At 32.1% G+C, this 16985-nt stretch overlaps 1 protein-coding gene across 3 annotated transcripts; it reads right to left on the minus strand.

Annotated features, from left to right (window-relative positions):
* Positions 1–28: 28 nt before the first annotated feature.
* LOC123702006 (extended synaptotagmin-2-A) lies at positions 29–12387 on the minus strand. 3 transcript variants are annotated; one of them, XM_045649646.1, is made up of 24 exons: positions 12199–12387; positions 11864–11968; positions 11295–11492; positions 10669–10710; positions 10447–10587; positions 10185–10261; positions 9258–9324; positions 7852–7997; positions 7495–7615; positions 7205–7268; positions 6874–6980; positions 5227–5321; positions 4012–4060; positions 3836–3925; positions 3597–3683; positions 3201–3359; positions 2802–2954; positions 2418–2541; positions 2112–2207; positions 1955–2030; positions 1779–1871; positions 1574–1670; positions 1030–1170; positions 29–132 (listed from the first exon to the last, which is right to left on the minus strand). In XM_045649646.1, the coding sequence occupies exons 1-24, from the start codon at positions 12199–12201 to the stop codon at positions 46–48; spliced, it is 2418 nt and encodes an 805-aa protein (XP_045505602.1). In that variant the 5' UTR covers positions 12202–12387; the 3' UTR covers positions 29–45. The 3 variants fall into 3 exon arrangements, with proteins under 3 accessions (XP_045505602.1, XP_045505618.1, XP_045505611.1); XM_045649662.1 differs by having other exon boundaries at positions 12195–12387; XM_045649655.1 differs by lacking the exon at positions 5227–5321 and adding an exon at positions 5911–5996 and having other exon boundaries at positions 12199–12386.
* Positions 12388–16985: the final 4598 nt, after the last annotated feature.

A 16985-nucleotide genomic window follows, 5' to 3' on the forward strand; every position in this document is an offset into this window, starting at 1 on the left:
AATAGAATAGAATGCATAATTTTTTTTCATAAGCAACATGAAAAGTTAATCTCTGGGTGTCATTTCTGGCAACAAGTCGTACCATAAAGTTTTTGCTTCTCTAAAATCATACTCGTTCAGATGTACTATCACCTGAAATAATAATATACACCTAATTAATAAATCACTCTCAAATAAGACTTCAAAAACAATCACACTTATACATATTACTAGATTTCCGCCCGCGGCTTCGCCCGCTTTCTCTAAAACGATTTGAGATATAAACTATCCTATCTCTCAAGTTGGATCGAACTGCACATGGTGTGCGAATTTTATTATAATCGGTTAAGTGGTTTAAAAGTCCATTGAGGACAAACATTGTGACACGAGATTTATATATATTAAAGATATACTGAGGTTGTCTTCATTATTTTTTACAAGTTATCTGAATATTTTTGCATAAAGGACACAGACGATCATGGAGATGAGACATAAAATCCCACAATGGGTATAAAGGAGTTGAATAATTTCTAAAAAATCATCGAGAATTTAATGACACAAATCAAATACTAGATAAAGTAATAGTTAGCGATTCTGTAGGTAATTGAAAACACAAACGTAATTTTTATTTTATTCTGTTTCCTTATTCATTTACTATTAAGTATTCGGCAGTCGACGTGCATTCTAACTCTTATATACATGTAACATAAGAGATAGGCCACTGCATAAATATAGAATACTAATACGTGCCGGTACGTGCTCTGCTACGTATCAATTTAATTATAATTTATGTTACAAAAAATTGGAGCATCAAATTCATTTATTCAAATAAAAAATATTTTATTGATCGCTAGCTAATTTGACAGCGAAATCCCGATCTACAAAATGATCCGCCATTTGTTGAATTCATTTGTAACAAAAAATGTGATAAATAAAGAACTGCTCTACCGATTTTGTACCAACTGCACATAGACCAACTATTTATTAATAGTCTGAACAAAGGTTAAACATTTGGATTGGCAAAAGGAGTGGCATTGACTTTTATATTACCTGTCCAATGACGGGGCTGCCCCCAAGGAAGCCCTTGTGCGTGGCGACGGTGACCTCCACGTGCCGCGAGTGCAGCTCGGCCAATGGGATCACCCACTCGAATTGCTCGTCGTACTCCGGCATGCAGCTGTCCTTCACCACCTAATTTTACACCAAGCAATAGCATATAATATAAAAAATTGGATAAACGCGTTGCACTAAGTTTATTCAAACCAATACTCTTATATTTTTTTTATAATTGGACTTCTTCTAGAAACACTTTTGAATCGTCATAACATAGATAAACCAAATTACCAAATTATTAATGCTATCAAATATGTTATGAGTAAAAGGGCTTATGAGTTATGAATGCAGCGTCAGATTGCTATATTTTATGCGGGGATCGAAATTTAGAAGTCCTAGTTTGTGTTTTACAAGTAAATAAGCCACATACAACAAACTTAGGGTATAAAACAAATTTCTCTATGGTGAAATTGAAATTCAATCAGAATAAGGGATATTTCTTATAAACAGAATTTAATTACGAGTATTATAAAAATCTTACCACAGTCTTGCGCTTCGAGTCCTTGGAGCGTCCAGGGAGTAAGTACAATTTGACATATGGGTCGGGCACATTAGTTGGGTCCTTCAGGGGTATGTTCCTGTAATTAATTTCGATAATTTAAATATATACCATCTATTTTATTCTTGATTATACATTTTAGATCATAAATCAGAGAAAAGAAAGAATGAATGCTATAGAAACTTACATAATTTTATGCACGACAACATAAAGTGTCTGATTTTGCATGCTGTAACGAAGGGACAGTAGGATGCGACCCAAACCAGCTTCACCTGCCGATCTACGAATTTAGAAATAAAATTAACTCACTTCCGTAAATAACGAAGTATCCTAAAAATATATGGATGTTAATTATTAACTTACGTTGTTAATGATGACGTTCTATGGACAAGTTTCGGAGTTTCACGTTGCACTGGAGGTTGGCTTTCTTGCGGAATATCTGCAAAAACAATATTTTTATAATAACTATATGTAAAATAAGAAAAGAAAAATCTTAATTTATTTTTAAGGTATTATTTACCGATTTCTCGTGTGATTTGTTCAACAGGAATCGACTTTTCTGAACTGTTATCTTTACCGTCTTCGATATTTTTCATTTCGGGTGCTGGAGGTGGTACTGTAAATACACAGACGCTTTTTAATTTTATGCATTCCTGAAAACTCATGTCTTATTCCTATATACTTTGGTTATACATTTTTACAATAATTATTTATTTTGTCATATTTGTGGAGGAACGACTTGAGAGTTGACAAAACTGAAAATTTTTCAATAAAAACTACCTTCTCCAATTCTTGTTGGTAATTTTAATTTTAAAGGAATAATCACCATCGCCATTGGCTGGTTTTGGGGCATCTATAATGTCAGCAGTTGGCGCGGGAACAGGCTCCGGTACTGGCGTGTATGGAGCTTCTTCTTCATAATCCGCTTCCTTTAGCGCCTCTTTGAGAATCTATAGATAGAAATGTATCGTTTGAAATTCGAATTAGCATAATACATAATAATATTAGAAAAAAATGGATGAGTAAGTCATGTAAGTTATAATTATGAATGATTCAATAAGATTAGATGATATGTATTTCGCAGTGCAAACAAAACCATTCGAGTATAGTTTTTACATCTCTGCCCATATATACATATCTATATTTAACCCAATATACATTAGTATAAATCGTTTTTGTTATCCAATAAGAAAGTGTAAAATAATAATACCTTTAATTGAAGCGCCAAAAGTACTTTTGATTCTGGTCCAGATTTCTGCAAGTTAATGGGCTGCGTCAACATGGTGAGATCTTTTTGTTTCAGTAAGGCCGCTATTCCATAAGTAAGCTGTCCCAGTGAACTGCCTGTCTTCTGGTCTACAACCTGTAGAAATAGAAAAAATTTAAAATTTATCTCATTTATTTGTACAGATTGGTCTAAATCCTTTTCATCCTAAAATGTTGCGAAATAGTGTTTTAGCCTGACATTGGTTTACGTTTGGGTAAAACATTGAATTGTTTCTATGATTAAAAATTAGATAATTTCTGTAATTAACTACTGAAAAATAAATTAAACACACAAAAACAACTCAATTAAGTATGAACAAATGTTTCGAAAATCCAAATATACCTTTATTTCAAGTATATCAACTTCAGGATGTTGCACGAGGAAGGAGTGCCCGATCTCGTACACGGGACTGTCGGTTCTCATCTGAACCGCTGTGTTCTCTGTCTTCTTACCGACGGTCAGTTGCAGATATGGATCGGGTTTAGACGTAGCTCGAGCATTCTAAAATGAAAAAAAATATATATAAGTAAGTATACATATTATATATCTGCTATATTTAATTAGAGATTAAATTAGTCATAGAAATAATAACATACCGAATTCCATGTAATAGAAACTATTATATTATTGTGACTAAGTACAGAATGATCTTTAACAATTTATTGTAATTAATTGATTCAATTACTATTAATTCTTAATTTTGTAGTAAATTCAATAATAATAAAATTCATAACTCACAGGTAGATGTTTGCATGAGTCGATGTATACGGACAGAACCGCACTACTTAGCTCAGCATTCTTTATCAATTGAGCTTCCGTAAGAGCCTGGGAAATAACACACAATTTATAATAATATAATGAAAATTAGAACAGGATAGATAGATATAATGAAGAATAAAATTCGAAATCAAAAATAGTAAAAAATGGGTTTATTATGTAATTATCAATACATAATTAAATTTAAATAATTTTCTTACATTACGCAGATCCGAGAAATTTGTTGAAAGGCGGTGCCACGATAGACGCAGCAGGACCTTGCCATGCTTTGCTTGTTGCAGTGTTTGCCACTAAAATATAATTTAGAATAAAAGTTCACATTTTATAATACATACACAGAAAAAATATTATAAAAAAGGTTTCAATCTTTGCTTACTGTATCAAGGCGACCAGCGCGAACTACTTGCGAGATATCCAAGGAACACCTGTAAAATATTTCGCATTATACTTCTTCGAATACTTTAATATTAAATAGAACTTAATGTATTTATTAAAAATGTTAAAGAACACTCCAAGCTGCTGTACATTAAAACTTATTAGCACAGTGTTAGTGATTAGTAGGCGGAGCAGTGTGGAAAACGTGTTAGCAGTAATTAGTGGAAATGAGTACATGTACGAAGATACTGTATCTCGTTGGATTTCTTTAGAAGATGCTATTGTTTCGGGTACTAAGTGCCTTGCTAATTAATTGAAAATATATGTTCTACTTATTACCAATTGCAGTCCTTAAGCATACTTCACTGTAACCATTTTATAATTCAATTAGATAAATTATATTATTAAAATGCAATATAGTTCTTGGAGCGAATATTAAAAACATAATATTTCTGATCTATGTGATTTTGAGCTACGTGCATAAACTTTCCAAATTGGGTACCAATACTTTATTTCTACATTGTGATCAGTATTATATCAGTCGTAACCTTACAATACTAACAATTGTTTAAACAACTACACAATCTTTTTCGTGCCATTCCTTTTAAAACTCCAGTGTTACTAATTATGAAATAACATTCCATGAAATAAATGTCGTAATATAGCCAAAGTATACTGTGATATTAAGACAGTTGTGGATAGTATACGCTGTGTTGGGCAGCGACCGACCTGCCGAGGCTTTCGTCCTTCCCAGCGCGATCCCAGTCGAAAAGCTGAATTGTAGCGCGCGTCGCGCTGTCTCTCAGGATTGACTGTCATCAGTCACATAATATACGTACATACATAAGCGAAATGAAAGTGTGTTGTACACATAAACACATATTAGTAAATAAAAAAATTAATAATTAGTCCCTATAGCACACGTTATGTTGCCACCCATTCTAATAAATTTGTAAATAATGCAAAAAATCATCACACGTAATTGCAACGCAAAACTAATACGGTTTGTGAAAAACCATCTTAGCACCTGCAATCGAAGTTTTGATTTAATATAAATCATTATCTATGGATATTAATGTATACGACGTACCTACACTTACAAGAATAATATGACAAAAAATAATGGCATATTTATTACTTGCGACCGAGGTGCTAAGATTTTTAAAATAACCACGCAAAACAAAACAAAAGGGTCGTCGCTAAATTCGTAACGGACCTGCCGAGGTAATCATCGTTCTGAATGCCCATCCCCGGGTCCCAGTCCCACAACTCGCACTGCAGCACCTGGCTCTTTCTTGAGCTTATAATCGCCTTAGGACAAACCACAATATGAAATTATTAACAGGCCCCGACATCCACCCTTTTAGATATTTTTAATAGGAAAATCATTGAATTTTATTTATGTCTATGTAAATATGTTAACAACTAATGTTGAAATTAATTACTGAACGGGCTATTCTAAAAGAGGAGATTAAAAACATTTAAATCGAATTAATAATATTCGAATCAAATAAAATAGAAAATCTCACCTGTACAAGTCTACCAAAAAAAAAAATATATATAGAAAACATATAGCCTTTGAAGCGTTGCATTAATTTAAGTCTGTTTTAAGAAATAATATTTCAATAAAAGCTTGATATTTGCTCCTAATATTTCTTAAAACAAAAAGCTAAGGCGTGTAAGAAAAAAGAGATTGTGTATCGAGACAAATAATAATCACACAATACCTACTAAAGAATGAAAGAGCCTCCGAATAACCATGTGACAGTTTTTTACTTTATGATAAAAACAAACAACATCTTTTTCCTTACATAAAGCGATTAACTAGCGTGTAACATCCAGCGCCCACTACAAGCCCCGGTGCGACCATGCGCTAGCTCGTACCGCCACCGCCACTCACCTGCCCAGTTTGTCATCATCGTTGCTATCGTCCTTGTCGAACACTTCTATTTCCAACGCTTGGCCCAACGATTGCATTACACGAGCCTTTACATATGAGAACAAAATCATATTGACGAATTCGAATTTGTAAGGATGCCACTGATTCATTCACATTTAATGTGCCGTTATTTTGAAATTTATGGTCGTCAGTTAAAGAGTGGATAATAAGATATTTAAAAACCAATTGAACGAAATATAGAGGATAGAGGCGTCGTGTATGTAAAAGCAATCGCCATTATGCCTTTAATTATACTTCATGCTTTGCCTTTGAAATGAAACAGCTAAGTGTGCATGCCAGAAAAAATTTAAAGAAAAGCAAATGTGCAGATATTTTAATTTTGAAACCTATAATTCAAATATATATCAGAAGAATGTTTAGAAAATATATTACGAAAAGATAGTTTATAACCAATAATTATATTTTTTTATTGTTAAACCGAATTAAATCGGTTTCCTTCAAAAATAGTATTACATGTCAAACTCTTTTCTTTCATTATATTAAATAATTAAAATACGTCTACGTGCATATAATGCAAAACTAATAAAACTACAGGCGCGCATGCTATAGAACAAGGAAATATTAATAAATGTTAGCACGAAGCATTTCGAAACACTATAATATTAATCACAATAAAATAAAAATACTTTTTAGTATCAGACTCTCGTCATATTGAGAATTACTGATGGAAATCATTACTTGAATATAAAATAAAAATCCTGAACCCTTGGAACAACTTACTCACCTACACAATGAAGAAATAAGAAAAGATAATTCTATGATCTACAATTTTGAAAGAATTTTCCAATGCATTCCTATTTATTAATATGGTAAGAAAATAATTAATGTTATTATGTAAAGTGCACTACCCATTACCAGTGCAAAATATAAGAAGTTTCATACTAGAATAATCTAATAACTTACCTCACACCAGTAGTCCCAGCGAGGGTTAACATCATTATCAATATGTTTTGTTTTCCACTGCTGGGCGCCCACCGTTATGATGGCGTACGGGTCAGACTTACCCTTCCCTGTCAATGTCAAATAAATTTTAAGTGATTTTTTGATTATATTAACTTGCCCTTGTTCATTCTGACTGAATAAATTAGCACTGAGCTTTCAAAAAAATGTATAGCCCTTCTCCATTATGGAATTTCTTAGGTGTGATAAATAACTTCATAGTAAGTAATAATTGTAAAGTTTGACATGAAAAATAAAGGCAAACATTCATAAACATGATCCAGGAACACCTTACCTATCATAGATACATCTTTTTTCATGAGATTCTGAGCTTGAACTAAATGAATTCGAAGAACACCCTGAAATAAAATGAAACTTTTACCAATGTGATTCAACGTTACAAGCATTTATGAAACATTCATTCATTGATAATGATAACTTATGTCTTAAACTAGTTACAAGTATACAAGTATTTAAAGAATATAAAAAAAATAAAGGCGGCATTCCAAAATATCTAGTTATCTGAATGTTTACAATTCTAATAAGAATTCATAATATTATGTTTTACTTCAAAATAATATGTACCTCAGGTTCAGGCATCCTCAAGTCGACAGTGGGTATTTCATCACTGAGCTTTATCGGCAGTTTGTTAGGTAGCACCATCATCTTCGCGATTTGTTCCACAATACAACGACGCAGGATGTCACTGTTATGTTTTAAAATTGGTTATATTAAAACAGTTCAACAAGTTTGCGTCAAAAATTGCATAAAATTGATCAATGCTCATTTATATAACTTTGATCTATGTGGTCTAAACTCTAAACCGAAATGAAAAATCGTTACTCAAATTACAATTTTGGAAAAATTTTAAACTGTTCCCAAATTTTATTAGGTATTTATATCAGTCATAAAATTCTTGAATGTAATCATTATTTTTATTACCTAAACCCTGGCATGTCCAAAACATCGGCGGCTCCAACAAGGTTGAAGTCAATAGACGGATTATTGAGGAAGAATATCTGAAGGCCACCAACCAAGGGCATCTTGGAAATGAGAGGCTTCATAACAACACGCGCCATTCCGTGAAGCTTAAATTCAATTGATTTATTATTAAAAAAACAAGATAGATATCTATTATATTATGTAAACAAAAATAAACTAGTAACGAATTGATAGGCGCATAACTCAAGAATGAAAGTTTTAATAACTGATAAATTTTTAAAAACAAAAAGACGAGGCGAATATGTATGTGTCGTGGTCATATCGTAGATTTGATCATTTCATGATATGAGTGGCCATTTCACGAAATGGTCGCATATCGTGAAATGGCCAATTTAGTTTGGCCACATCATGATGTGGTTTGGGCAGATCAATGATAAGAAATCGTTTCACGATATGGCCAATTAACGCACGGTTTCTTCATGAAATGATCAAAATTATTTGATCATATCGTAAAATAGTTACATTAATCGTTGGTAGAGGCGCTGCAAGCTCTGTTTTTATGTGATAAGATGGCGGCCGCTGGCGAAAATTAAATTATTCGCAGTTAAAAACTTCATAATTCGTTTAATAACAATATTATGAAGAAAGTCATAGCAAATAATTTACGACGAAGAGGTACGAGTACTATGGAAAATGTAGATATCTTATATGTATTTAAGAAAAAATGCGACTTAAATAAAATAATTTAAGAAACTACTACTATATTATTATTTAATTGTTTGTTTTTTAAAAAGCGATCCGCTTCTGGCACTCGCCGGCCGCTGCCGCGGCACGCTCGCTTTGCTCGCTCGGCTCGTGCGTTGTTTATCAAAGTCTAACCTAACCTAACCTAACTGTTTTCTATTGCAAAAACGATTCGCTTCTGGCATTCGCCGGCCGCTGCCGCGGCACTAACTTGTATGACATTAAACAAGTTTTTAGAATATAGTTATTCTGAAATCTTTTAATATTTTATGGACTCTTTATATTTTATACGATCTGGCCAAATGTGGATGACCAAATCGTTTAACGTTGACGATTTAACAATCTGATCAAACTATGTTGGCCATTTCACGATATGCGACCATTTCGTGAAATGGCCACTCATATCATGAAATGATCAAATCTACGATATGACCACGACATATGTATATAAATATTAATTAATAAAAATTTTTTGAATGCATTAAATCATAGAAAGAGCTGAGATCTAAAAGCGCCATTCAATTTGAAGACTATTACTATACCTTGTACCAACATTAGACTATCAAACAATGTTTTTAATCCAACTAGCAGTTGAGATTAACGCGTATAAACAAACAATTCGTAAATTTTCAGTACAGATATTTCTTTGCTCATTACATTACCTGCAGATCTTTAATTCCACCTCTAATACGCTGAAGGACGAACGAGATGTCGCAATCACCCGCATAACTATAAACAAAAAATAAACCTTTACAATCATGATAACATTGATTGTAGTATTCTCTTTTTTCCATTTACTTTTCCTGGAATCTATACATATAATAAATCTGTAGAAGGGTCAATTCTGTACATTGAAAATATTGAAAAAATAAATAGCAGGGGGTGTTCCTGGATCGATACCAAACCCAAATATTTGATTAAAAAATTTTTTGTCTGTCTGTCTGTCTGTATGTGAAGGCATCACGTGAAAACTAACGGTTAGATTTCGATGAAACTTGGTATAATTATACCTTATTATCCTGGGCATAAAATAGGTTACTTTTTATCCCGGAAAAATACTTAGAAAAAAAAATAATCTTAATTTTTCCGCGCGGACGGAGTCGCGGGCGGAAGCTAGTTATAAAATAATATTGTCCGAACAATACAATTAGATAGTAGAATAAGATTTGATAGTTAAGCATAACAAAAATAAAAATTATAGTAGGTATACACCTGTGATTGATTTTACGCGAGTCGCGAGTATTATGCAGTTAGGAATTAATGCAACGCTGCAACCATGCTCTCTGCAAAGTGCTCGGGTTGAATGATATAAGTAATAAGTCGTAAATCGCGTTTAAAATTTTAATTTGGGCGCTGAATTATATTAATAAAAATATATATAAATACATATTTTTGTGTTTGTCATATTAAAGTTTGAATTAATTATAATAATCATGCAGGAAAAAATAAATCGAAATTCGTTATCATTTACCACTTCCTTTGATATTAGTATGGAATAGTTACATATTAGCATGGAATAAACTAGAAACCGTTATCACCACCGTGACTTTACCTCATTATTCATAAAGTACATAAGAGATTAAACTTACAACAAGTCAACATCCATAATGATTTCATTTCTCGAAAGATTCTTATCATATACCTTAACGCCGCCAACTCTTGGTGCCTGTAAATAGTAAAGATTGTCTCAAATATGTTTATTCCAATTCAATTGACTATTATCATGCTTAATAATAATTATCTTACTAATTAAGGTTAATAAGGGAACTTGGCAACAGTTATCAGAAAGCAACTATAGCTATACATAATAATCAATTAACTAAATAAATAAAGTACAAATAAAATACTTACAATGGTCCCAAGGATCATGCGTTCAAACTTAAACCCATTCAATTTATAATTCTTTAAACTCTCAGCCACAGCTGGTTCAATAGATTCTTTAAGTAAGGTTCTTGCATAGTGGTTTACATTCGGCCATACTTGAAGCAAGATCTATAATAGACATGGAAATTTGAAAAATAACATTATTATAATTTTAGAATACTGTTTGTTTTATTTATACTAATTACAAACCCTGTTTAACCATTCAGCCCGTTCTATATCGGGGAAGAATACCTGAAAATTAAAAAATAGATGCCATTAACAGATCAGTGTTCATTTTGGTAATTTTTTTTTAATGTTAAAACCAGGCAAACGAGCAGATGAGTCACCTGATGTTAAGTGATCATCGTCGACCACTTGCACCCACAATACCAGGGGTATGGCGAGTGTTGCCGGTCTTTAAGGCAGGTGTACGCTCTTTTCTTAAAGGTCCCCAAATCGTAACATGATTGCGTTAAATATTAAATTATTATGGGCTGATCAAATATTAAAGAGCATACATTAAGTTTTTAAATAAAATTGTTTGATTTCTTGTGTATCAATTGAATAGCAAACAAAATAGGATAGAAATTATTCCTAGGCTACTTCATAAGTTACTAGTGGTCCGCCCCGGCTTCGCCCGTGGTACATATTTCGCAATAAAAGGTAGCCTATGTCCTTTCTCGAGTTTCAAAATATCTCCATACCAAATTTCATGCAAATTGGTTCAGTAGTTTAGGCATGATTGAGTAACAGACAGACAGACAGAGTTACTTTCGCATTTATAATATTAGTATGGATTACTTTATAATATAAATTATATAATAAATATAATATACCCAAGCTGGTAGATCATCCAGTCTTGCAAGAATTACATCCTTTTCCGAGGAGATAGCTGCAACTTTAGCTATATTTCGCCTGTACTCATTCTCTCTACGCCATTGGTCCCTAAGGACGGAAAGTACCACTGGTCCAATCAGCCAAGCAACACTCCATTGCATATAACCAACTAAGTATACTGCACCAACTATTGACACCTAAAAGTGATAAATTACTTGAACATCATTTTAATTATCATAAAAACATGTAAACTGTAACTGTTTAGTTAAGATTATTATCATTGTATATGTATTATATCATAATGGTTTGAATTCCTTAAGAATGAATAAGCATCAAGCATTGGTTCAAACCATTTCAAGGTCTTCTATGACTCACCACTTACTTGAACTGTGTTTATATGGCAATGTGAACCTTGAATGAATTGAATACAAGTGTTATGTAGAAAACATAAGAGAAGTTTATTTCTAACATTATATTTTATAGACTTGATATTCAATGTTATTTTTTAATTATAAAGATAACGAAACAACAAATGTGGTATGCTGTATACATTTTCTAATAATATTACCTTTTTGAAGAATATATAGATCATCGACAAAACATTGTTGTCGCCATCACTGCGTACAGGAAGAGCAAACTTGCTGTTTTCCGACATATTATTTTCACAACTTGCCTGTAGGTGTAAAATGTACATGTATAAAAATTAATAATACAAAATAATTTGCTATAAATCAAATTATACTTGAAAACAATCTAAACAAATTATAGTAATAATTATTGATAAGTTTAATATCTTTTTTTTTACAATGGTAGTCATATTTATTTTTAGTATTCCAAAAGTGGCATCCAATCTCATTGAAATTTTATGTACGAGCTTTATGAATAAAATATAAACTTACCTACCATAATAAGAGTAGGGTTTTTGCAAATAAATTTGAAAATAAAGCGAAATGTACTAATACAGCATAATACAAAAACAAAAGTGGAAAAAGGCACTAGAACTACTCTAAAAGTGCTGTTTAGAAAAAATATCCATACAACTGCAGAGCCGAAAGTCGAAACTCGAAAGCGAAAATTGAGATTTGAGTTTGACAAACATGAAACAGTGCCTGCAGTGCCCTGACAAATTGACATTAAACAGTTCGAGATTTGACATTTGACACTAGACAGATGACAGATGGACAGATTACACATTGGATTACCTCAAGATTACCTACACCAAGAAGCTATTATCCCATATCCCCCATATCTAAGAGCAATAAACCTATAGAGTTCTTATATTGAGACAGAACAAAATACATATTTTCTAATCTACTTACTCTTAGTCAATAACAGCATAAGCCAGATTGAGATAGCGATAGAGTATCTGCACTGTCTTCAAACGTAGCGCGCCGGGAGTCAGTTTGTTTTCCAACCAGCTGGTGGGCTCAGTGCGTCAAGTGTTTTTAACGAAATATTTAGAAGATATAAAGTGTACAGTGTTTCTTTTTATTTGTCAGTGTGCTAAAATAACTATTGTATGTTTATCAACCGGCTATCACTAGTCGAATGGGAGTTTTGGATAAAAACAATGTGCAAATATCTTTCCATCAGTAAGTGATTTTCAGCAAATTGATAAATATTTATGTTTTAAACCTATTTGAAGGTTTTATCAAGCGCTTTTTTGTAATTTTATGTTGAAACTGTAACATTTACCCACTTTATGGGGTTGTGGAATATAGAATAATGAAATAATTTTTTAAAAATGTCACAATAATATCACGTTTGGCATTTTGTTTACCACCGTAGTGTTGTAACACATCTAGCGTATATTATCGATTTATGATAAAAAATCTATTTCATATTAACGTTGATTTATTTATTTTGTTTCTTATATCAGATTTATAATAAGTAGTTGTTGTTGCAAATAAAAGATGTAAATATTTTACCGCAGGAAAATAAAACATACCACGTGGTTGTTTTATTTGCCTTATGTGTTTTAGTTTTCGTTTGTTGTTTATTAATTTCTCTTTCAGATTATTAATAAATTCATTTTGTTTTAGATTTCCAGAGCTAAATAAAAAATGGGTATAAAACATGAGACATGAGTTGATTGGACGCCGCCACAATTTGCTATATTGTGTTCACTGCATTTCGAGCCTGCGTGTTATCAAGATGGATACTCTAGAATAATTGTGCAATCTTACGCTTACGTTTTTTTTTGTTCCTGTAGTTAGATAATAAATACATTTGATTAAAGAGAGTGAATTTTTATTTTGAAATTTTTTACACATAAGTTACTTTAAATGTGTAACTATGTGAAAATTAAACGGTTGATTAAATGACAGTTCTCATAAATGAGAAACTACTATTGAAATACATACTTAATATACATGCGTTTTCAAAGAAAAACCCGCATAGTTCCCATTCCTGTTGGATTTACGGGATCAAAAGTAATTTTTCCAAATTTCATTGTAATCGGTTTAGTAGTATTCGCGTGAAAGAGTAACAAACATTCATCCTCACAAACTTTCGCTTTATTAGTAGGATGTTAGGAAAATTTTTTCATTAAGACTGTCCTTTTATTAACTTGTTAAAATGCTGCATGATTCCTTCATGCTGACTGTGCCTTTCTCCTCACTCCTTTAACTTTATCATCATTTCCTTCTTTATTTTAAATTACATTTCAAGTTTTAAAATTTCTTTTATAACATACTAGCTTTCCGCCCGCGTTTTTAAAGAAAATCCTGCACAGTTCCCGTTCACGTGGGATTTCCGGGATAAAACCTAACCTATGAGTGTATGTACAAAATTTCATTGTAATCGGTTCCGCAGTGAAAGAATAACATCCATTCTCGCATAATTTCGCATTTATTATATACAAATAATGTATTCAACTGAAATTAATTATAAGTTTTGTTTTTTTTATTTATTATTTCACGAAACCGTAAATGCAAAATACATTCACGATTTTATCGATTGAAGCACATCCCATCACTATCACCTTCTATCTATCTATATACGAACCTATAGTAAAAATGGTGCCATGACTATGTTGAAACGTAGCTTGTTGTCTATAGCTGTCTCATTCTTTCATACGACGTTTTCTTTAGATAGAGAGAAACAAATATATGTAAATTGTATACGCTCGATACAAGTACTCTATAGGTTTATTGCTCTGAGTCCCATATATCTAATACACTGGAGATTTCAGTATGAACATTTACCTGTATGTTTTTTTATCTCTTTCTGTGGGGGTGACCAAGTTAGGTGTGAAAGGGATAAAAAACATACATTAAAGAACTTACTTAATACCACTTTTTTACATATTAATGAGGTTATTGTTAACTCCAAGGTTAACTCTATGAATATTTTTTTTTCAACACTGAACTTAGCGCGACCTGGGGGGGCAGCCCCCCTAGCCAAGTGGCTTTCTGTTAGCGTAGCGTTCAATAGAATAGACTACGAATGTATGAGATTGACGTTAGCTGTAGATAAACTTATCTACAGCTAACTCAGCAATAAACCTATAGAGTTCTTATATTGAGACAGAACAAAATACATATTTTCTTATCTACTTACTCTTAGTCAATAACAGCATAAGCCAGATTGAGATAGCGATAGAGTATCTGCACTGTCTTCAAACGTAGCGCGCCGGCTATATTTTGTTTGCCTTCCAGCTGGAGGTCTCGGTGCATCAAGTGTTTTTAACGAAATATTTAGAAAATATAAAGTGTATAGTGTTTCTTTTTATTTGTCAGTGTGCTAAAATGACTATTGTATGTTTAGCTACCGGCTATCACTAGTCGAATGGGAGTTTTGGATGAAAACAATGAAAAAATATCTTTCCATCGGTAAGTGATTTTCAGCAAATTGATAAATATTTATGTTTTAACCCTATTTGAAAGTTTTATCAAGCGCTTTTTTATAATTATATGTTGTAACTGTAACATTTAACCACTTTATGGGGTTGTGGAATACAAAATAATTAAATAATTTTAAAAAATGTTACAATATTTGGCATTTTGGCATTTTGTTTACCACCGTAGTGATGAACACATCCAGCGTATATTATCGATTTATGACATAAAATCTATTTCATATTAACGTTGATTTATTTATTTTGTTTCTTATATCAGATTTATATGTAGTTGCTGTTGCAAATAAGATGTAAATTTTCTACAGCAGAAAAATAAAAAATACCACGTGGTTGTTTTATTTGACTTATGTGTTTAGTTTGTTGTTTATTATTTTCTCTTTTAGATTATTAATAAATTCATTTTGTTTTAGATTTCCAGAGCTAAATAAAAAATGGGTATAAAACATGAGACGAGTAGATTGGACGCCGTCGAACTTTGCTAGATTGTGTTCACTGCATTTCGAACTCTAGAAGAATTGTGCAATCTTACGCTTACGTTTTTTTTGTTCCTGTACATAATAAATACATTTGAATAAAGAAGGTGAATTTTTATTTGGAATTTTTTTACACATAAGTTACGTGTAACTATGTGAAAATTGAACGGTTGATTAAATGACAGTTCTCATAGATGAGAAACTACTACATACTTGATATACATGCGTTTTCAAAGAAAAACCCGCATAGTTCCCATTCCTGTGGGATTTACGGGATCAAAAGTAATTTTTCCAAATTTAATTGTAATCGGTTCAGCAGTGAAAGAGAAAGTTATCCATTCTCGCATAATTTCGCATTAATTATATTCGTAGGATTAAACAAATAATGTATTAAACTGAAATTAATTATATATTTTGTTTTTTATTTTTTTTATTATTTATTATTTCACGAAACCGTAAATGCAAAATGCATCCACGATTTTATCGATTGAATCACATCCCATCACTATCACCTTCTATCTATATAAATACGTACCTATAGTAAAAATGGTGCCATGACTATGTTGAAACGTAGCTTGTAGTCTATAGCTATCTCATTCTTTCATACGACGTTTTCTTTAGATAGAGAGAAACAAATATATGTAAATTGTATACGCTCGATACAAGTACTCTATAGGTTTATTGCTCTGAGACAGCTAACGTCAATCACTTATCTACAGCTAACGTCAATCTCATACATTCGTAGTCTATTCTATTGAACGCTACGCTAACAGTCTCCGTTAATAAGTATATAGTCTATGGCTAACAGAAAGCCACTTGGCTAGGGGGGCTGCTGGTGCGTTTCACGTTCCAAATAAGCATCAGCCAAAGAGTATAGTAACTATGTATAAGGAAAAGAGAGCCATCTTGCGTGATAAAACGAGAACCCATGAACACTAGCGCCCCAAGCGTATGGCGGGCGCATTAAAAGTGCTATAGATACCTATACGTATATCTATATACGTACCTATAGGTATTAATATTGCTATTCTGATAATAATTTATATTGCGTTACCTTTATCACAACTGTATTATTGTGTCGATCTGTTATGGCGCGTACAATCATTGTATGCGTGAAAAACCCAACCCAAAATTATAAAGAAGAAAGAAAGAAAGATCATTTATTTGACTCCACAATAATAAACAAAAACAAACACAATTGACACAGAATACAATAATTAAAATTAAAACAACACAACGTGAAACAAAACAATACAAGTACAATGACAATAAATGAAAGAGTAAAATAAAATAAAATGAAGCCGAAAAGTGGAGCCAAATCAGGTAGCACAATTACACAATTACACAATGCATATAAA

Source organism: Colias croceus, chromosome 2 (genome assembly GCF_905220415.1).
Source record: "Colias croceus chromosome 2, ilColCroc2.1".
Taxonomy (NCBI): Eukaryota; Metazoa; Arthropoda; class Insecta; order Lepidoptera; family Pieridae; genus Colias; species Colias croceus.

What these genes read in the sequence shown, in the direction of transcription:
- LOC123702006 (XM_045649646.1), bottom strand. An exon ending in ATTATGGATGTTGACTTGTT is followed by an intron (nt 9,325 to 10,184) that starts GTAAGTTTAATC and finishes TTTTGTTTATAG; the next exon opens with TTATGCGGGTGATTGCGACA. An exon ending in GTTGTCGTGCATAAAATTAT is followed by an intron (nt 1,671 to 1,778) that starts GTAAGTTTCTAT and finishes AATTAATTACAG; the next exon opens with GAACATACCCCTGAAGGACC.